General features: G+C 44.4%; 1 protein-coding gene across 2 annotated transcripts in view; it reads right to left on the bottom strand.

Moving 5' to 3' along the window:
* Nucleotides 1-22,413, bottom strand: part of chm (CHM Rab escort protein) — a 35,260-nt gene extending 12,847 nt beyond the window's left edge. Inside the window, exons 1-9 of one of the 2 annotated variants that reach the window (XM_036933288.1) lie at nucleotides 22,296-22,413; nucleotides 15,146-15,212; nucleotides 14,813-14,885; nucleotides 14,392-14,519; nucleotides 13,795-14,155; nucleotides 13,501-13,617; nucleotides 13,035-13,155; nucleotides 8,690-8,912; nucleotides 4,418-4,495 (exon numbers count right to left, since the gene is read on the bottom strand). In XM_036933288.1, the coding sequence (XP_036789183.1) occupies nucleotides 4,418-4,495; nucleotides 8,690-8,912; nucleotides 13,035-13,155; nucleotides 13,501-13,617; nucleotides 13,795-14,155; nucleotides 14,392-14,519; nucleotides 14,813-14,885; nucleotides 15,146-15,212; nucleotides 22,296-22,347 (1,220 nt within the window). In that variant the 5' untranslated portion in view covers nucleotides 22,348-22,413. The remainder of the gene's footprint in view (nucleotides 1-4,417; nucleotides 4,496-8,689; nucleotides 8,913-13,034; nucleotides 13,156-13,500; nucleotides 13,618-13,794; nucleotides 14,156-14,391; nucleotides 14,520-14,812; nucleotides 14,886-15,145; nucleotides 15,213-22,295) is intronic. The other variant, XM_036933289.1, reaches the window with a different exon arrangement.
* Nucleotides 22,414-22,818: the final 405 nt, after the last annotated feature.

Genomic DNA, 22,818 nt, shown 5'->3' with positions numbered 1-22,818 from the left:
TGAAAGAAAAAACTCCAAATGTAGCCTACAGATATGAATTGCACTAAAACTATACATTTCTGGATTTTTTTTTAATGCATCGTTTTCTCTTTATTCAACCCGCCCACCACCTACCAGCCGCCCTTCATCCACACAATATTTCATGACCCTAAACCCGCCCCACGGATTTAACAGCAGGGACTTATGAGTCCACCCGTGAACAGAATGGCGTGGGCGTATTACAGGTCCTCAGGAGTATGCCATAAATATGTTGCCTAAGTCTGCAGATGCGGTTTTGATTTGCATTTATTGAGTGGTGTCGGATACGACTTGTCCCTGACCCCCCGGATTAGAAAGGTCCCAAAGCTTCTGCGCATGTTCGGATCAAGTTCTGTGCATGCGTTTCTTTACCTATACATTACGGACACATTTCTTTGGTCTCCTTCCCTTCACATTTCCCACAGTCAATCATGAATGATAATTCTTCTAAGTTTTACCAGTGAAACGGCCATGCAGCATCTACATACCATCCATTTGATCTCAAATCGGTTTCATGGGGATATGCATTTAGAGTTATACAGTGAAGTAGCGTAGAGTGTTGTTTTGAATGATGTACAGTGAGCACGTTTTAGCATATTGTGTTAAAGGGACATTTCTCTAAATGTCTACTTCATATTCATCACCTCCAGCATCAACAAATGTGAAAATGACGCATTTCTATGTTTTGTGGGGGGGAGATACACTAATGATGTCATCAATGTGCGTCACGATTTTAACTAATTACGAGTAGAAATTGCCCGCTAATTGGTTGATGTCATTGGAAACACTTGTTTTCCTCTATATATTTTTTTTTACTACAAAACATAGAAAAGCCATTTTCACATATGTTGATGTTGGGGTGGTGCTGTTTGAAAAATTGTGAAATTTCACCTTGAACAAACTAACATAGCCTCCCTGTGTATTTTGCCTAGTGGTGCGCGCCGTTTTGGCCATATGAAAGGAAAAAATGTAGTGGTGTTTTTTTATTACAGTAACGTTATATTCTGTCATTGTGTGATCTTGTAGACATTGATTCAGCTTTGATCGAACTTCATTATTTATTATTAATTGAGAACCATTCCCCAGAGTAGCCTGTTCTCTACGAGTATTTTTTATTTCAATTTAAATTGAACCTTTATTTAACTACCCAAGTCAGTTAAAAACAGATTCTTATTTACAGGGAACAGTGCTGCCTTGTTCAGGGGCAAAACGACAGATTTTGTTAACCTTGTCAGCTCGGGGATTTGATCCAGCAACCTTTCGTTTACTGGCCCAGCGCTAGGCTACCTGCTGCCCCAGTAGAGCAGAGACGTGTGCGTAAAGTAGAGAATAAACAAATAAACATGCGCAGAACATGATCAGAAGCGTCGGGACCTTTAGTCCGGGGAGAAAAAAAAAATGGCCAACACAAAAATAAACACTCCATTGTTATACCAAACACCTTTACCGACCTGAGCTGTATGCTTCATGAGATGGTATTAATTAATGACCTTTGTCAAGAAAGGGAAAACAGTTGGCATCTGTGCCTCAGAACATTACAGCCTATAGTCCAGCACAAAAGAGAAGGATTGTTTTGGCAGCTTCTCAATGCACCACCGTCGAAACAAATACAAATGGCCTGGGCTGATTCATTAATCTTTGTAAGAAAAGCCAGAGTTGAATACTCTTTTTTTTTTGTCCAAACAATGCAAGCACAAAACAGAACCCAAAACATTGGCCAGATTGGTGCAATCTGTGAGTTAGCCAGTGCGAGCGAGGTGAGGCTAGGAGAGGCAGGATGAGGGGAGGCGAGCCTCTGAGCCCCCAGTCCTGGGCAGCAGCAGTGTGACCTTCCTGCGTTGCTCCTCTCCGACAGAGGGGGAACGGTGGGGAATCTGTCTGCTTGTTATGTCAAGAGTTATAAATGTGCTTTATAGGGCTCATTATCCAAACTAATGGGCTTGGGGTGACATCCTTGAAATGGACTTTCACAACACAATAAAGGAGAAGGCAAGCGGCACTCCAAAACGCTCGCTCCCACCCCCCTCCAAACCGCACCCCTCCGAATAATCCTCACCTAGGAGAGATTGACTGCAGGATGGACTGTTTATGTAAATGAAGATTTATTTACTAGGAGGGGGCTTGGCAGTGGGAGCTGGCAGTTCAAATCAATCCTAAACCAATGGAGTGGGATATAGGATATAGGAGACGGGATACAGGCCACAACCTTCACATCCCTGAGAGAACACCCACGGTTTTTTGAAGCAAAAAAAAAAACGCATCCAGGAAAGTACCTTCACGAGTGCAATATATCTAAATAAACATAACTAATATTTTCGATCTTAAATAGGATGATCAAGTAAATGTGCTTCAACACTAAATGTATATCCCCTGTTATCCGCACACCTGGAGGCATAACCTGAGCCGAGACATAAAAAAAGGTCCAGCTTGGAACTAACATCTAATAGTATGATTACCGTCCCTCTACCCACAAGGCCACGGCAGGCTTTATTGATCAGAACTGTAGTTCATAAACAGTGTTCATAAAGCACGCAAGTCACACACATAGCAATCACGGTCACAGCCTTATACACAGCCATGAACAGTTACGACTTTGATAAACATCTCAACTGGAAGGAACTCTTTACTTCGGCCAAGTGAAACAAACTAACCCCCCCCCGCATGACTTACCGGACATGACTGTCACAGGCAAGTTCTCCTCTGTTGGAAGTGACTAGGATCAAAGCGCATTAAGACTAAGGGATGGATAGTGACAGGAGTGAAGCGGCTGGTCAGTGGAGTCAGGAGATACAGGCAGACAGGCAGGACAGACAGGACAGACAGGACAGACAGGACAGACGGTGCAGGTGTCTGCTGTAGTAGTGTGGAGGAGCAGGTCCAGGACAGGACAGACGAGTGGCAGCTGGGATGTTAGGTCACATCATCCACTGCTGGTGCTGCATTATTAATCTCCCTCTACCCTTTTCAGCTTTATGTATGTAATAAGAGGAGACATAAGGAGGTAATTTATGACGCCGGGGAAATTAAAATCATTGTTCAGCCTGGCAGACACCTTGCCAGTTTTTTCCACCTTCGCAAAACTTTTTCCCCCACTGATGATGTATTAGGCTTGCCTTGGAACAAGGAGCAGAGTAGACACCTGTGCGGCGCACGTGGAGAACGGCGCGGGCCCTCTCGGCCACGCCTCACCGCTCGTTTATGGACTTCTCTCTAGCGCTAACTGACATGGCATTGGATCAGCTCCAACCTGAAACGCCGTTCACACAGAAAACTAGGAGAGACTGGGGCTGGTTCTGACTCGGGTCTGTGCCTTAGCGCTTGCCATTGACTTTGCACATTTCAATGTGTTAAAAATTGCGCTTTGACTAGAGGGGACCAGTCAGTGTGTGGCGTGTGCATTAGGCGTCGCAGAGCGCTGGGTAGTAAGTAGATAAAAACCATGAACCACGAGCACTCTAGGAAATCCCAACCGGCTGCACGTGGATACGTCAAATGAAAAAGAAAGCCGGAACCAAAGACTTGAGTACCATTAGCATTTTTCACAAAGAGGAACACATTATCAAAGGAACTGCACTTTCCAGTCTGAGGTCCCAGAAGGCAGTATTTCCCCAATGGCCAACATCAGAGACCGGCTGTAGAGATAGGGGCTGGGAGTTTCAGTCTTTGGGCCGAGTATTAGAGCGAGAGAGAGAGAGCATATACAGTATTACTCCTCACGACACTGCTCCACCACAAGATTCCTGGCCCCCAGGGTCACCCACCACCAAGATGAAAGAATCTCAATATCGAGCCTTCCAAAAAAAAAAACTAATCTAACCTAGTTTATGACAACAATCTACCTTTGAAACTCATTAAAAGGGCTTTCTAGTAGGGCCTGACGCACATTATCAGCGCAGATTAATCAAGGGAGACTGGAGATGAACTCTCATTTTTTAAGAGGCAGTAACAGAGGGCTTTTTTGTCTTCAGATGAAAATCAATTAGTGGAGGTAAGGCCACGAGGAAAAACCAGCATCACTCATCGCCAGCCCAAGTGGCAGGGCCTGTGATTTGTCTTCCGAGCTTGGCTGCTTCAGGTGGGGGGTGGGGGGGTTTGGTTCTCCCGTCTCCCAGAGAATTAATTTCGTATCTATATTCCGGACCCCGTCTTCTTTCCTTGTTTTGGAGGACCACATACACAAATTACTTCTAATCGAGGTTGCTCCCTGATTGGAGGGCTGGAACAAAGGGGCTTGACAAGAACAGGGCAGCTTTTTTGTTATCTCAGCCCTGAACACAAATCCATCTCTCTTTTACTGCTTTGTTCTCACTTTTTTTTTGTTCTCACACTTCTTTATTGTGGAGGGGGAGGGGAGAGGACTGGTGTGTGTGTTGTGGTGAATTGCCGATGGAATACTCACTTGCCGGACTCCTTGTCCAGAACCAGACACTGAACTGAGTGGCGAAGACAATAGATCCCTCCAAAGACAGCACACATCCTGAGAAGAATACACAAAAGAGACAAGTCCTTTAAGACAGTGGCCAGTCAGTGAATAAACATATAGGATATTCACTGCAATGCATTATAAAAATACTCTAAAATGTGTATTTGACAAATAAATGTAACTTTTTTCAAATCACCTCAAACAACTTAATGATGGTGACAATTACATATAAAAACTGTGGATGATCCTTGCTTTGGCAAAACTTTGCAAAAATCAAGTGTACTTGGGTTGAATTACTTTGAAGTAAAACAGTGGCGAACACAGTGCAGACTGTGCGCTTTGGCCAGGTTAATGTGCGCTCCCACCCACAGAGACGCAGCTGCATACAGGTCAGCACAGCACAGGTCTATGAGCCTGGCACGGGCTCTTTCAACACAGTGGGAATAACGGAGAGAGATGGCTGGGGTTTAAGGGAGCTCTGCCAGCTGTGACGGACCGGGGAGAGCAGGTCGAGAGAAAACAGAGGGAGGAATGGAGAGGAGGGACCAAGACACGCCTACCTCACAGACAACCACCACCGTTGCTCCTAAAAAAAGGTTTGTACCTGCCCCATAGATGAATTACCAGACATGGCATCTTAATAAAACATCAAGAGAATAAAACTCACAGGCAATCATCCAGGCCCATCGCATGGCCTCTACAGAACCCCATTCAGACGCCAGGGAACCCCTTTTGATGTCATTAACCCTAACTGACAGACGTTTAAGCTGATATTACTCTAATTAACTGGCCGCTGTCTGTCCCAATGATGCCATCCCCCGGCTGAAAAGGCGCCGTTGAAGCGCGGCCGGCCCTGACTCGCCTGCCCCCCCCCCCCTTTGGCATCTGCGACATCACTCTGCATCGCTGCTAAATTAACAGTTGTGAAAATCTGGGACCCCTCTGAGCCCCCGGTCTTTATAGCCTCTAAATGGCATTTCAGTTCCTATCAAGGCGGGAATCAGGGGACGTGATTTTTTAATACGGTGGCAAAACAATAGGGGCCATTAATAGCCGAACTCCGTGACAGTGCGCTCGGCGATGATTTATGAGTTTGTGTATAATTTGATTACGCTATTAATTCCACTGATTACAGCTGTAGCTAGTGTGGAGAAGGTCACATCCAAAATAAATCTTCGACAACCCTCCTCTCCCCTCTCATACAAAACAACTGCCTCCAACTAGTTATTTCTGTAATTAAAAGGTAATGTAACAAGAGCAGAAATAAGCTCGAGGCTCTAGCTGCAGTATCTCAAGCAAGGCAGAAATAAATAGAACAGCCTAAGAAAAAGGGCTGGCAGTTCTCATTTTCTTGACAACTCAATCCCATACCTTAGACGATGGCAGAGAACGCATTTACAAGTTTACACTGGACGTGTCCACCTCTAGGTCTTGAATCGCTGCAGTGTTCGCTAGACTTCTCATCTCATAGTCATGACATTGACGTCCGGGGGTGTTTCTCTCAACCTTTGACAAACCTGTAGGGCCAGCAAGTGCTGTGCATACCTCCTCCTCCGATGGAGAAATGCTTGAAAAATGATACATTCGGGTTCCTTTACAGTTCAGAGATAAATCTGTAAAGTGGACGAGAGAGTGGGTGTATTGAGGAGCACTGCTTAGCAATACCGTGTGCTTCAAGCTCACTTTGGGTCTCCTGAAACTCCCTATGGGTCTCCTGTAGATGTTCCAGTGCTGAACTAAGCCCGGACTCAACCCTTAGAAGACCCGGTGGAAGAGAGGGTTCTGTAGATGCATACATTCTTCCACCACGGCCAAGCAGGAGAAAAAGGGTGGGAGGTTTTAAAAGGGTCCTGGGAGGATTTCAGATGCTTTTCAGGGGGTTTTACCGGCAGTCACGGACGTGGACAATAAATCCTCACCATGTCCAGGACACGCTAAACAAACAAAATTACAGTGCGTACACAGAGCACTTACCTGTCAAAATCATTGCTGGAAGATTGTGCTGTAATCTGGGGAGCTGGGAGGCAGAGTGGGGGGCTAATGGTTGGCCAATAATTAAAAGAAAACAAAGCACCATGCCGCCTGGCGAGGCCTTCTGCACAAAATTAAATCCTGTTGGATCCGAATAAATTAGATGTTTATTGCTCCATGAGTGGGGGAAAAAAAAGATGAGGAAATATGATCTGTGACTGAATGCTCAACAGACAATCATCTGCACTAATTAATGCATTTCCCCATCCTCTCAATCTGTTTCATTCGGACTCTGCTGTCTGATTGGAGCGTGGCAACACGGCATGCAAATCAAAGGGTGTCACGGCCAAATTCTTTTTCAGGGTAAATGAATGGAGGTCTAACTCCCCCCACCCCCCGCGGTCACACGCCATAGAACGGTGCGAGGGACAGAGACAGAAGACGGACTACTGCAGTCAAAGCGCCAAAGGTTATTTAGAAATTAAAAAGAGTCTTCCCTGTCAAAACTTGAGGAATAATCCAGGCAAGGACACAAAAGCATTTCATCACTTTATTAGCAGTGCTGCTCGCTGATCTGTGAATAACCTGAGAGAGTGAGCATTATTGAGTTTGCACGGCCATCTATCCATCCATCACCTGCAAGGCAGGTATCACATTGATGGATGATCCCGCCTCCCTTCCACCCCTCACTCACACCGCTCTCAAATACTTTTTCTACCTCGGACTCCCTACCCCGCTTCTTTTGTTCATCACTTTCAGACATTTTCTACTGCTTCTTCTTCTTGTTCTCTCCATCCACCTCTTCACCGTTCTAACGTTCCAAAAACACAAACGTTGGAACCTTCGCTACCTACACTGTTTGGGAGGAGACACTGAGAACAAAAATGACCGACTACAGACCAACAGAGTCAGGGTTTGAGCTCAAGGTGAGGCGTTACGTTTTTATTCCCAAAAATATTTTAAAAACTAGGGAGTTTAAAGTAACAGCTCAATTCCAACTGTTACCACCTGTAGAACAAAAATAAAGACATGGCAATCCAGTATGCATTAACAACAGATTCACTGCCACTAAGAGGGAGAGAGACAGAGATTTGTGCGGCGACAGACAGGTGTGATCATGTGTCGGCTCTTTACCTTGCTTATCTGAACGTCGGAGGAGTAGATTAGGGGGAAGGAGTGGGAAAATCAAATATGCAAATGACTGAGCCTCGAGCAGAGGAACCTTTATTAAAATTCTAAAAGTCAGGTAGAAGATGAATCCAACCTCCATCTCTTACATGTTGGAGTTATGTCTCTACATGTACTCTGACAGGTAAAAGCAGACGAGCAAGACATGGCTCCATTCTGTTGCTCCAACTATGTATTCATAATTGTCTATGAATAACTAGAACAAAAAAAGTTTATTATAATAAAGCAACAATTCTGCAATAATTGCTTCAACCAAAACCAGTTTCTCAGGGAATAAATGCATTTCACAGCTCAAGCACATATTGCCCTCATTTCCAACATGACTAATTTAAGGTTAAAACCCGGTCTGTGTTATAACGCCTCTGTACCGCGAGGTGTGCAGCCAATCTCCGTGGTGGATTTAGTCGGATGCAAATGGCTTGCATCGCAGATGCATGGCACTGACTATGACAGCACTGCAGCTGCAAAATAACATTACCTTCCATCTCCAGGGTCAAGGCTGCTCTGTCGTATGTGCAGCTCCGCTCGGGATGTTGGCACCCATGCATTCAGCTCAACACACCTCCATGGTGTGGATATCTCCCATTCAGAGGATGGAAATGCAGGCAGGCAGGCAGGCCGTCATATGCGTAACCCCGAGACAAGTGTTCAAGGCTAGGCTATATCCAGCTGCATCCACGGCCATTGGGGAGCTGTTCTCCCATTGCCTGGCTGTGAGCCGCCATGGCCCAGTATGAGCAGCAGCCGTGGGGGACACATCCTGAAGCTCACTCGGCTCTAAGTGCTACAGTTTCACAGGAGAGCTCCCTGAAGACCTGCAGTGCTAAAAGCTGCCATCCAGAGAGCCCAGCGGAGCAGAGAGCCTCGAAGTCAGAGCACAAACCCAGGTCTCATCGCCATCCCCCTAATCACAAAGATCACCTCCCATCTCTAGTACCCTGTCAAAATAGGTCTGGCCCCCAATCCAAACACATAGTTGGAATTCAGTGACTTTATAGTCGTGTGGACATTTTGTTATGCACAGTAGGATAGACTCATCATCAATGAACCAGTGGTGTGAGGTAAACCCAGACATGAGGAACCACTGACCTGCAGAAGCACTGAGGGATCTCCCCCAGGCCGTAGAGGGGGAACAGGAAAGGCGTGTTGCCGTAGCGCCCCAGACAACGCAGGAAGTGCTGCGTGGCTCTCAGGCCTTCCACCGTGCCCACCTCCGGGATCACCATGGCAATGGAGTGAAGGATGAAATGCTGCAGGTTCTCCGTCAGCTTCTTGGTCTGCAGGAAGTCCCAGAAGGAATGCTCCGAGAAGTCTGGAGAGGAGAGAAGGTAGGAGTGAGGGAGAGGCCTAAGATGGAGAGAGATCAATTCATCAAACCAAATGTTATTTGTCACATGCTTCATAAACGACAGGTTTAGAGTTACGTAAGTGAAATGCTTACTTACAGGCCCTTAACAATGCAGAGAGAAAGAAAATAAAAAGGTTCTACACTGAACAAAAATATAAACGCAACATGTAACATCTTAGTCCCATGTTTCATGAGCTGAAATAAAAGATCCCAGAGGTTGTCCATACACAAAAAAAGCTTATTTCTCTCATATGTTGGGCAAAAATGAGATTACGTCGCTGTTTGTGAGCACTTCTCCTTCGCCAAGATAATACATGCACCTGAAGTGTGGCATATCAAGAAGCTGATTAAAACGGCATGATCATCACATTGTGCTGCGGACAATAAAAGGCTATTCTAAAATGTGCAGTTTTGTTACACAACACAATGCCACATATGTCTCAAGTTGAGGGAGCGTGCAATTGGCATACTGACTGCAGGAATGTCCACCAGAGCTGTTGCCAGATAATTGAATGTTAATTTCTCTAGCACAAGCCACCTACAATGTCATTTTAAAGAATTTGGCAGTACGTCCAACCGACCATAGACCACGTGTAATCGCGGCAGCCCAGGACCTCCACATCCGGCTTTTTCACCTGCGGGATCGTCTGAGACCAGCCACCCAGACAGCTGATGGGTTTGCACAACCAAATCATTTCTGCACAAACTGTCAGATACTGTCAGATACTGTTCCAGGGAAGCTCATCTGCATGCTCTCGCAACTTCGCACTGCTATTGAAGACGAGTGGGACAGCATTCCACAATCAACAGCCTGATCAACTATGAGAAGATGTGTCGCGCTGCATGAGGCAAATGGTGGTCACACCTGATACTGACTGGTTTTCTGAATAATGCCCCCTACTTATTATTATTTTTAAGATATCTGTGACCAACATCTTCATATTTCTGTTCCCAGTCATGTTGAATCCATAGATTAGGACCTAATTTATTTCAATTGACTGATTTCCTCATATGAACTGTAACTCTGTAAAATCATTGAAATTGTTGCGTTGATATTTTTGTTCAGTGTAGAAAACGAAAACACGTAATAATAAAAGTAACAATAAACACACAACGAGTAATGATAACTTGACTATACACACGGGGTACAAGTACAGAGTTGATTTGCAAGGGATACGAGGTAACTGAGGTAGATACAGGTAGAAACTAGAAACTAGGAATAAAGTGGCAGATAAACAGTAGTAGCAGCGTATGTGATGGGTAAAAGACATTTGTGCAAAAAGGGTGAATGCAGATAATTAGCCAAATAGCTACCCGGACTAACTATTTTGCAGTCTTATGGCTTGGGGGTAGAAGCTGATCAGGGTCCTGTTGGTTCCAGACTTGGTGCATTGGTACGGCTTGCTGTACGGTTGCAGAGAAAACCGTCTATGAATTGAGTGGCTGAAGTCTGACAATTCTAAGGCCTTCATCTGACACCACCTGGTATAGAGGTCCTGAATTGCAGGGAGCTTGGCCTCAGTGATGTACTGGGCCATACGCACTACCCTCTGTAGTTTTTGCAATCGGATGACAAGCAGTTGCCATATACCAAGCAGTGATGCAAGCCTGTCAAGATGCTCTCAATGGTGCAGCTGTAGAACATTTTGAGGATCTGAAGACCCATGCCAAATCTTTTCAGCCTCCTGGAGAAGAGGGGTTGTTGTGCCCTCTTAACGACTTTGTTGGTGTGTGGACCATGATAGATCCTTAGTGATGTGGACACAGAGGAACTTGAAGCTCTCGACCCGCTCCACCACAGCCCCGAGGTGAATGGGGCGTGCTCGGCCCTCTGTTTCCTGTAGTCCACGATCATCTCCTTTGTCTTGTTGAGGGAGAGGTTGTTGTCCTGGCATCACACTGCCAGGTCTATTCATCACCGGTGGTCAGGCCTACCACCATTGTGTCGTCGGTAAACTTAATGATGTTGTTGGAGTCGTGCGCAGCCTCTCAGTCATGGGTAAACAGGGATTACAGGAGGTGACTAAGCACGCACCCCTGAGGGGCCCCCGTGTTGAGGGTCAGCGTGACAGATGCGTTTGTCTACCCATACGATCTGGGGTAGCCCATCATAAAGTACAGGATCCAGTTGCAGAGGGAGGTGTTCAGTCCCAGGGAACTTACCTTAGCTTTAGTCAATGAACAGCATTCTCACATAGGTGTTTCTTTGGCCAGGTGGGAAAGGGCAGTTTGGAGTGAAATAGAGATTGCGTCATCTGTTGGGGTAGTATGAAAATTGGAGTGGGTCCTTGGTGTCTGGGATGATGGTGTTGAGACCAGCCTTTCAAAGCATTTCATGGCTACAGATGTGAGTGCCAAGGTGGCAATAGTCATTTAGACAGGTTACCTTGGCGTTCTTGGGCACAGGGACTATGGTAGTCTGCTTGAAACATGTTGGTATTACTGACTGGGTCAGGGAGAGGTTGAAAATGTCAGTGAAGACACTTGCCAGCTGGTCAGCTCATGCTCAGAGTACGCATCCTGGTAATCCATCTGGCCCTGTGTGAATGTTAATGTGTTTAAAAATCGTACTCCCGTCGGCTACGGAGAGCGTGATCACACAGTTGTCTGGAACAGCTGGTACTCTCATGCATGGTTCATTGTTTCTTGCCTAGAAGGGAGCTTAGAAGGCATTTAGCTCCTCTGGTAGACTTGCGTCTCTGGGCAGCTTGCGGCTGGATTTCCCTTTATAATCCGTGATAGTTTGCAAGCCCTGCCACATCCAACGAGCGTCAGAGCCGGTGTAGTATGATTCGATCCTAGTTCTGTATTGATGCTTTGCCTGTTTGATGGTTCGTTGGAGGACATAACAGGATCTCTTATAAGCGTCCAGATTAGTGTCCCGCTCCTTGAAAGCGGCAGCTCTCCCCTTTAGCGCAGTTCGGATGTTGCCTGTAGTCCATGGCTTCTGGTTGGGATATGTACATACGGTCACCGTGGGGATGACATCGTCGATGCACTTATTAATGAAGTCGATGACTGATGTGGTAAACTACTCAATGTTATCGGATTAATCCCAGAACATATTCCAGTCTGCGCTAGCGAAACAGTCCTGTAGCTGAGCATCAGATTCATCGGACCACTTCTGTATTGAGCGCGTCACTGGTACTTCCTGTTTGAGTTTTTGCTTGTAAGCAGGAATGAGGAGGATAGCATTATGGTCAGATTTGTCAAATGGAGGGTGAGAGAGAGCTTTATATGTGTTTCTATCCGTGGAGTAAAGGCAATCTAGAGGTTTTTTTCACCTCAGCTGACATGCTGGTAGAAATTAGGTATGATGGATTTAAAACTTTTTTGGTAAATAATATCGTCTACAGTTTATCATGCGACTCAGAACCTTAAAACGTCCTCCAAAGAGAGACACACCTCTCCCCTTGAGTTCACCCAACGATGCCATTCTGTCCTCCAGACGAAAATAAAAATCTGCTAGATGCATATTATTCATGTCCTTGTTCAGTCACCACTCCGAGAAACATAGGATATTAAGGTTCTTCAGGTCACGTTGATATGATAATCTCGAATGGCGCATATCCAGTTTATTCTCCAGTGATTGTACATTCACCAATAGAATGGAGGGTGGAGGCGGTTTATGTACTCGTCGACTTAGTTTCGTCAGGGTGCCCGCACGTCAGCCTCTCTTACGCCACCTTTTTAGAGTCTCGATGACTGTGGCCTGGTCCGGGGTGAGCAGTAAGTCCTGCGCCTCCAACTCTTTGAAGTAGTAATCTTCATCCAAATCGTGGTTAGTGACTGGTGTTCTGATGTCCAGAATCAATTTCCGGTCATAGGAAACAATGGCGGAAACATTATGTACAAAAAAACAGTTCAGATCAACGCAAAAGTAGATTTGGACCGGAGCCTGTAAAACGGCTGCTATCCATTGTAGCGCCATTCTGAGAAAGTAGAGGAGTGAGGGATAGAGGACTGAGATAGGGAGAGAGAGCGCTGAAAAGAGAGTACCAGGGGTAAAGGACTGGGATAGGGAGAGAACATTGGGGGTAGAGGACTGGAGAAAAATCACCAGGGGTAGGGGAGAGGGGTTCCTACCCTGGTATTCCTCTTGGTGCTGCTCAAAGTCCAGGCAAAAGGTGAGGAACTTCATCAGCATCCTTTTCTCCACCACTGTCAGCTGCTTGCTGCCAAAAACATCAGCCCTGGAGCAGGGCACCTGCAGACAGCCAGGGAGGGAGGGAGAGAGAAAGTAATTGTGAGGGAGGCGTAAAAAATAAAAAAGGCGGGGGGGGGGGGGGGAGTGAGAGTGTGTGGGGTCAAACATGGGACAGCTATCTTGAGCAGAGTGATTGAAGTACTCAAATTAAAAACCGATGGTCATAACCACCACTCAGTAAATCAAACGTAAACACATTGAAGATAATGTAAAAATGTTGTTCAGCAGAGATTAAAAAGCTGTTTGTGCCACAGCATTAATCTGACATTAATCGGAAAGTCACTTAAATCTGACAGATCTTACATCACAGTTCTGCATCTGTGTGTGTGTGTGTGTGTTCTCTACCTGTTCCACCTTCCCGTTACGGTAGGTGAGGATGCGGGTAACGTTTTTAAACTCTGCGTATCGGCTGACGTTGGACTTGATGAGGAGGTCCACCAGTGAGCCACGAGAGAACATAAGCTGGGGACGGTCACAATTGAACAAATAAGCAACAGAATGCATTTAGCTGCATCATTTAAAATGGTCTAGCCTTAATTAAACATTAGGTTACAGGGACAAATACACTTACACAGAACAATGTGTTCATTTGGAGCATTGCCCCTCAAATCTTTTAACACCTCAATATACTGTACCAACCTTAGACACAAGGTCAATGTTGAACCTCCGTCCCTCCTTAACAATCTTGGTATAGGTGATCTTTTTCTTGGGCTCTGGTTGCCTCTCAGCTGGAGAGGGGCTGGCCTGCTGCGCCTCCCCCTGAGTCTCCTCTGTCTGGCTGGGCATCTCTCTCTCCTGCCCCTCCGGTTGGGTCTGCTCTGCCCCAGCATCAGGTCTAGAGGCTGGAGACGCCTCATCACCGGCCACCACTGGCTCTTCCTCCTCCACAGAACTGCTCTCGAGCAGACACCTCTCTACCTCCCCCTCTGAGTCTGGTGTTTGAGGGACGGACCAGGCTGCAGCCGCAGCCTCATTCACCTCCTCCTCCTCAGGTTCCTCACTGCCAACAACACAAAGCAGGTTAGTAGGACATTAAACAGGTGTGTAGGTGTCGAAACAAAACTATAAATGGCCATTGGCAGTGCCGTGTAAGCTAATTCCTGTAGAGTTTTCTGTAGTGCTTTATTCTAAATGAAGCCCTCATCAAGGAGACTGTTTGAAAATGAGAATAATGGAGAGGTGGGGCAGAGGTTTGTCCCCTGTGTGTGGGTGTGGACCGGTTGTCTTCAGTGGTACCTGGCGTAGCAGAATACTTCCAGGTTGGAGATGGATGTGTCCATAGAGCTGAGCGCCAGGGCCTCCTCTCCCTCCTCCAGCTTCTCCTTCCAGTCCTCCCGTATAGCCTCCTCACTCTGGCCAGCCTGCTGACACAGGAGACAGGCCAGAGCTACAGAAAATGTGTGACATCCAAATGGGCACACAATATATTGCACGCGCACGGCCTGTAGGGCCAACGTGAAGCCATTACCCAGGCCTCTCACAAGAACCCTCAGGACGATCACAGTTAACACATTATCTTCTTTAAAAAAAGGTCAGAGCAGGCGGACCATTTTATATTCACACCTCCAGTTAGTCACATTGGTTGAATCAGTTAATGTGATGCTTTGTGATGATGTGTTACATTTCAAAAGATAATAGCAAACACAGCTAAACTCACTTTGTACTCCTCGATCCAGGACAGCAGTCCATTGAATGTGAAACTGGCCCAGTTTCCAGCATAGTAGTTTCTCCTGTAGGATGGAGCATACATTGCAAGCAAGAATTGAAGTCATGTCTTGGTTCATGCCTTATACACAATCATGCACCAGTAACTTTAAAATGAACCAATTTGACAAAATATTCACCCCAGAATGTACTTTTTAAAAAATAGGCTATTTTGGAATATGTATCTAAAATAATCACACAGAATGAACGCCTAACCAGAGCACCATCTCACCCCAGTGCAATCCAACATACCATTACCCACCCACCTCACCCCCCTCAGACTCACCTGTCAACGTGCAAGACCCTCTGTCCAACACGGGAGCATGCCGCTGCAATAACAGACTCAGACAGGCCTGAAAAGGAACAGAGACAGGAGACACATTGTCAAGCCCAAGACGAAGCCATTCAACCCATTATTTCCACGTGGCTTTTGTCTGAATGGAATAGTTTAAATTTAATTTAAGATATATATTTTTTTCAACCTGCCTGCTGAATCGGGAAGTGATGAGTATTTATTTTAGTGTATTGCTTATTCTATTGTCAAATGGGAAAGAAATGTCTAGAGTGAGACTCTTAGGGCATTTGGAGTGCTAGTGGTGTTGGCAGTTGAACAAGGTTCATGAACAATAGGCATCAAATAAAATGAAGAGTTCCATTTGAATAGCACTACATTTTCCACGGCACAAATGGCTCCTGCCCCGAGGGGAAAGAAAGCGCTATCCTCTGTCATGAAGAGCACATCAAGAAGAAAAAAAAATCCACCTGGTATTCATTTAGCCGAGAGAAAGATCCTAATTCATTCCGGAGGTTTCCGTTTCCTGGAGAAGACAAAAAGGTAAAAAGGGCCAGGGCAGAGGAGTCACACCACAGAGATAGGGGTTAGGGTAAGCGAGATTGAGAGGCAGTGCCACAGTTAGAGCCCAGAAAACAACTCCATTAAGCCACCAAGGCATCCTGGTCTCTCCATCGCTCTTCTTTCTCATCTGGCCTTGCACTGTCCCATCTCGCACACACAATGGGAAAGTGATTTATTCTCATGTACATGCCGCCACTTCCAAACCTCTCCCTGTGTCATTTAACAGAGAGCATCTCTCAGTCACAACGGAAAGCCAGAGGCTTATGCAGTTTCACCTTGGCACTGTACGCTCTCATTCCACATATGCTACTCTGTCCATTTGTGTCCTCACCATTTCGACATTAGGCATATAGGCTGCCAAAGATGAACACAGCTGCAAGCATCACCGAGGATTATGCAAGAACATGAAGTATAGGTAGCCAGTGTCCAATCGTATCAATGTTGGGACAGCACAAAGAAAGATTTAAGTGGACACTTAAGTATAAAATACACTCTCTCAATGAACTACACCGCGTTAAAAAAAAACGACATAGTTGTATCTCTAACCACCAGGCCATTCTTGAGATGTTTTTAAAAACTGTAAATAACCTCCGATGCCATCTTTTAATGCCATTTATCGGGTCCGGTATTGATTTTTCCACATCATGTTTGCTAAAGACAAACATTACCTGCCATAAAGCACTGATGCCACACAGACAGGCCTCACGATAAATAATAGATAGGGGGCCGGCAGGACTTTGATGACCGAGCAAAGCCAAAATGCTTTCAGCAGGAATTGTATGTAATCATAAATCACTCTTCATTTCAGAGAACATTCCAAAATGGATTCTCTCTCCACCTTGAAAGTCATTTGACGTGTTATTTATAGTCGGGCTGAGAGCGCTTGGGAAGGCAAAAAGAAACTAGCAAGCCCTCAGCAGACAGAGCAGGATGGGAAGGCACTTCAGTCAACACCACCCCGTCACATCCTCTTCTCTTGTCACTCGTATACGCACACACACATGCACGCACACCGTTAAAATGGGATTAAAATGAAATCCGGCCATTCTATTCAGTCTTAACTGTGAAGTCTTCATAGTTGATAGACTTTCTTACCCTGTGCGGTAGGCCCATCTTGTTTTAACATCTAGCTTACAATACAAGAAGATGATGACCCAGTGACTTGAATCGCCATTGTGTTTTGTGTTTGGGACGTTCCGTGTAATTTCTACAAACTATGACACTCACCATCTCAGATTGCTCTGAAATTAAGATAAGCATTCCCGGAAACATTATTTTGCTGAAATATCATTTGATCTCTGACAAATTAAGCTAATTGATTGCATCCCAAATTGGCCATTTTAAATGTATAGGATTCATATAATATTCAATAATTTTAGCACCCAACATCTGATTTGGACCAAACTTTTTTTTTAACAATGAGTAAGACATGAGGAATCCAAAGAAGTGGTCAGAAGCTACCCACGGATCCCCCCACACACCATGCCAATCCCACCCCAACGACCAGAATATAGTTTCAGTTTTCTATGTCTGACAAGTAGTATGGTGCTGCGGCTCGGAAGTATTGTTTCTTCATCCTATGCAATGTATTCTCAGTAAATTTGTTATAGTTCCCCCCCCCCCCCCCCCCCCCCCCCCCCCCCCCCCCCTGTTCAGATAAACCCAACAGCTTCTGTCTCATTTATGTCCCATCCTATCATCCTGATATAACCAGGTTCTGACCACTAGATGGTGCTGTTCCTGCTATTAGGTGATTATTTTCTTAAGAACCCCCCAATTTGCTAGGTGGAACTGAGCTACAGTGGCAGTACAGGTGCAATGCTGAAAGGGAGGCACCGTGAGACCCAACACGTTGCTGGCAGCAGTGCGATAAAGGACACAGGGAGAAAAATCACAGCACTTATTACAGAAATGATTGCAGTTGATATGCAGCCATTGTCAATTGTAGAGGATGCCAGTTTCAATACCCTAATGGCATATCTGGAACCAGAAGAAAAAACGTGATGGCCCTGATGGAGAAATTGTACAATGATTGCTCTGCAAGTACAAAGTACGAGCGCTCAAACACCACACGTGACAACAGATTGTAGACGTCTATGAACACACTGTGGTACATCACTGCAACAAGCGATCACATTGATGAGAAGTGGGACATGAAGTCCCATGTACTGACAACTGAAAACATAAAAGGAGAGGAACACAACAGAGAACCTAAAACTGCATTAATACCATTGTTGTTGAGTGGGTGGGGAAACAGCAATAAAGTGAGCGCTGTCTGGTAAGTAGCCAGGACTGCTGTAGATTGAACTACACTGACCCCTAGCGGTTGTACGCAGCACCATATCTGAATTGTGAATTTGCGTCTTGTTTTTTTTTGTCACACCCCTAGTTTCAAATGCTAACTTTTTAGCATTTGTGGCACAAATCCAATGCAATCCAATGCTAGATGCTCTGGTGAAGGCATAAATGCCGAAACACATTAGCCTGCCAGGCCGAAAATAAAAAGGTGAAATCTTTTTATAATTTGATTTCCATTTTGTGACACAAATGCTAAAAAGTTAGCATTAGAAACAGTGCCCAACAAAACCAAAGCATGGATTGCTGTCATAACTCAAACTGGAAACCAATGTTATTTTGTATTTTGGGTGAACTATCCCTTTAGCATTGATCATTCTTCAAACTTTTACCATCTAGTGGTCGGAACCTGGTACTATCAGGATGTAATGTCTATGAACAGGAAAAATAAAGTCACAAAATTCATTACATAGGATTAACAATCATTTGAGCCGCAATTCCATACTACTTGTCAAGACAGAGAACTGATACTACATACTCGTTGTTGGGGTGGAATTGTGGTAGGGGGTCCATGGTCAAAAGACAACCCTTTCTTTGGATTCCTCATGTCATACTCATAGTTAGAAAAAAAGTTTGGTACAAATCAGATGTTAGGTACTATAATTATTACATTTTTTATGAATCCTATTAAAAAAAAACGCAATTTGGGTGCATTCAATTAGCTTAATTTCTCAGAGATCACATTTTTTCAAACAAAATAATGCTGCAGGAATGCTAAATTTATCGGTTTCTAACAACAAACGATTTCAGAACAATCTGAGATTGTGGGTGTCAAAAATCAACTTGTGCGTTATTTTACCAGACAATTTGTTGTCGTTTTAAACCTGACGACAAAGCAAGAAGTCTAAGTGCAAGTCAGAGATGTGTCAACTAGTAAAGCTGGAGATTGTTGGCTCAGTTCCATAATCACATGTCCTGCTAATGGAGGCCCTTCATGGCAGTGACTGGAGGTCCTACCAAGATGGATAGTTACATTAACACAACAGCAGGGAACGGCTCAGCAAGATGCCGGCTCCGTTTGCTTTATTGCCTCTCTATTAAGACTCTGCACAAGACCAGTTCCACTATGAGAACGGGAATAATTGTGAATCTCTGTCACTGCTGTCCCGGGAACACAATCGATTTGCCATGATACCATTCCACTTAGGCTAGCTTGTAGAACGTCCTTGTAGGTTTTACCTGTGCTGACTTGCTACCTCCCATCTAGCTCACTTGGCTGTTGTCGAACATTTCAAAATAAAGGTCCCGTGTGGCTCAGTTGGTAGAGAATGGCGCTTGCAACGCCAGGCTTGTGGGTTCGATTCCCACGGAGGACCAGTGCAACAACAAAAAAAAAGTCAGAAAACGTATGCACTCACTACTGTGGATACACTCACTAGTCTGGATATGGGCGTATGATAAGCGAATAAAATGTCAAACGTAGGCTATTTAAGGGATATTAATCTAACGACTGGACAAAAGATCTGCAATGGCCCAGGGGTGCTATGCTGATGAAAATTATTTCAAGGTCAAATTGTTTAAATTACAAAAACAAATTGACAAAATATTTGTAAAGCAGAGAATTAGGCCTACAATTGGCTAGACCCCCTTTAAGAGACTTTCATACATCAAACTCGCAGATGTCCAAAAGAGAACTAGCCACGTAGACCAGAGGTCCCCTGTGTCACCCCCTGGTGAGCGTCAGAGGTGTGTGAACAGGGGACTGACGGGGTGCAACCAACAGGAACACCCTGCCTCACACAGGTGAAGGGCCAGCAGATGGAAAACAGGTGTCATTAGGGGGCCACTATATTCATAAACAACTGTTCCTTGTCCACGGCCACCTATTGCACACAGACCCAACACAAAGACAGAGGCTGGGGAACCTGGGGGAAAAAATGCTTGTCTGACCAACCTTGACACAGAACACTGCCTGCACAGAAATAGACTGGGTCATCAGTGCAGTGTTGTCACCCACAGTATGGGGACCAGCTGGCTTGAAGTTTTGCACCAGCAAAACCAGAAGTGGGCCAGAGATATTCAATTTGCACACCATCAATCATAGTGCTGAATTATAGCAATAGGCATCTGAGCTGTCATTTTTAATATTTATTTTCCTCCTCCATTGCATAGCAAATCCCAGCACTGGTGAGCTCCTACAGTGGATCCCCTGCTGGCATCAGTTCTGTGCCTTGAACCAGGTCTGTGCATGGACTGATTTCTGAACATAATGAATTAGAGCACCTGTATCCTTTCCTGTGCTATTATTGGGGCTAGATTCTTATTGGTAAGCCCAGGTCATCATTCTGAATGAAGACAAACCATTGCATTGTCTTGCCAGAACATTGAATGAAACCAGTGCTGTGGATTCATCAAAGAGTAGGCCAACTGGCCTATAGTGAATTACAGTGGTAATTACAATTGATTACATGTAATCGGTGACATGTAATCTGATTACAAAAAAACTAACTAATTAGTTACGTAACCAGCAAAACATATTGTAATTGGATTACAGATACCTTTGAAAAACTAGATGATTACTTTTCGGATTACTTTTAATTTTAGAAAGGATGTTTGAGAAAAATACACTATGACACCTTTCTGTTTACTCAATTACATTCAATTCAGCATTAAAAAGAAGCTGTAAATATGTTCCACCTGAGTGAGTCTGTCCACAAGCCAGAGACCATGATGACACAACAAATGCGTTTGTTAGATCATTTTTGTCTTCTTTTAATGTCATCTGCACATCAAGCTGTTTGCTCCTAACAGAACTCCGCTAGGTGAAGTGAAAGTCTGTGCCTTGCATACTCCCTTAAAAGACCGGTGCTTGGAAAACAAGAAAAAAGCGGCAATAGTGTCCCTCTTGAGATGCCGTAGCCAGTATACATTTCCTCAAAATAGTACAAATTAATCTTAGATAACCATGAGGTGTGGGGTAGTATTTCTCAAGTGAAACAATTTGCATGAAAATTAGTTTCAATGAGTCTCTCATTGAATGACAACAAACACTTAATTGAAGAATCCATACTGTTGACCAAGGGGTAAAGACTTCAGCTACCAAACTTTGGCTTGCCTCAATATTTTTTTGTGTGTGTGCATTAACAGAGGAAAAAACATAATATATGATGGGAAGCATGCAGACGTCTTAAAGAGAAAATTATCAAAAAGTAACAAAGTAATCAGATTACGTTACAGAGTTTGGTCAATCAAAAAGTTACATTACTGATTACAATTTTGGACAGATAACTGGTAACTGTAGGCCTAACGGATTACATTTAGAAAGTAAAATACCCAACCCTGAAACAGTCATGGATGTGTTAAGGATTTGAGAAATACGCATTTAGACGTTTTAGTTACAAAATAATTATGTAGAATTACAATTAGCTAGGTGCAGAATGTGTAAGATAGCATCACATTAGACTCATCTTTGTCTGAACATTTGATCAAGCAATTTCTATTCTGAAGAACCTGATAATGACATCTTACATTTCATATCCTGTATTGTCTAGTTAGCATTTATAAACAGGTAGATAGGAAAATATACTGTATGTGGTGGTTGGACACAAACAGTTCTACATTTCATTGGCTAAACATAGATTTAGCGTTCGCTACCCAACAGTAGCCCAGGCTAGTCACAATGACAGTGCATGCTTCTCTCAACTGAGAGCAAGCAGTAAGTTAAGTTAGAGAGATGCCTTTACTAATGCTAGCTGTTTGGCTCTATATTTTACCTTTTGTACCATGTGCAAACGTTGGTTGTTGGGGTTAAAGTTAGTTAACTAGCTCTTCACATCAAACATGGACAAGATAGCAAGAATTCAGATAGCTGATAGCTAACATTCACACAGACGTTGCCATCAAGGAAGCTGATGACGTTGTCAAAGTTAGCTACTATAGCTATCGATGTTGAAATGGTGAGCTTATAACACACACACATATTTTTTACGCGTTCAGAAAATGACACGAATTGCTAAGGCTATAGCTAGCTAGCCGTTTTATATTCAAATGGTACAGGTATACATGTTAGATATTCCGTGCTCCTAATTAGCAAGGTAACTCCCTAGCTAGCTGCTAACGTCAACAACAAGCGGCTAGCGTTAGCAACAAACGCTATCAGCCGTTTCACAGTTTTGGATGAAACCTTTAGACAATATTCTTGCACCCTCCCCAATTTCAGGGGGACAGTTATCAAGAAACAGGTTGAAAGTACACACACACTGGCAAACCAACAATAGTTTATTACCTGTCCCGAGTATGATAACATCAAATTCGGATGGTAGGTTGTCAGCCGCCATGGTGAGCACTGTATCATGTGACAGAATAGCTGTGACGTCACATGTACGTGCGCGTGTGTACACACACACACAATGATTAAATCAAAAAGTATCCCATGTATTTTCTCTTAAATAATAAACATGAGTAATATCATATTAGTAAAGATGGAACTATAAGTAAACTAAAATAGAAACACCGTACCTTCAACATCCAATATTCCATAATATAGTAGGCAATGGGAGATTAAGGTGATAACATAAATAACAACAAGATACACTGCATCAGCATTGATGAACACCTCCAGTGGTCCTAAAACTTTCCATCAATCCCTAATATCTCAGGCATTCATATAGGGTAAGAGGTATCTTAGTTTTGGTCCATGTTTCCCAGGGGACCCTAATTGGTGGGGAACATGTACAACATATAAAAGCACCCCAGACCCACCTGGCCAGATTAGAGTTTGAGGGAGTTCGATTAAACTGAGTTGTGGT

Source organism: Oncorhynchus mykiss, chromosome 10, assembly GCF_013265735.2.
Source record: "Oncorhynchus mykiss isolate Arlee chromosome 10, USDA_OmykA_1.1, whole genome shotgun sequence".
Taxonomy (NCBI): Eukaryota; Metazoa; Chordata; class Actinopteri; order Salmoniformes; family Salmonidae; genus Oncorhynchus; species Oncorhynchus mykiss.
This window is presented reverse-complemented; position numbering and strand designations above follow the sequence as displayed.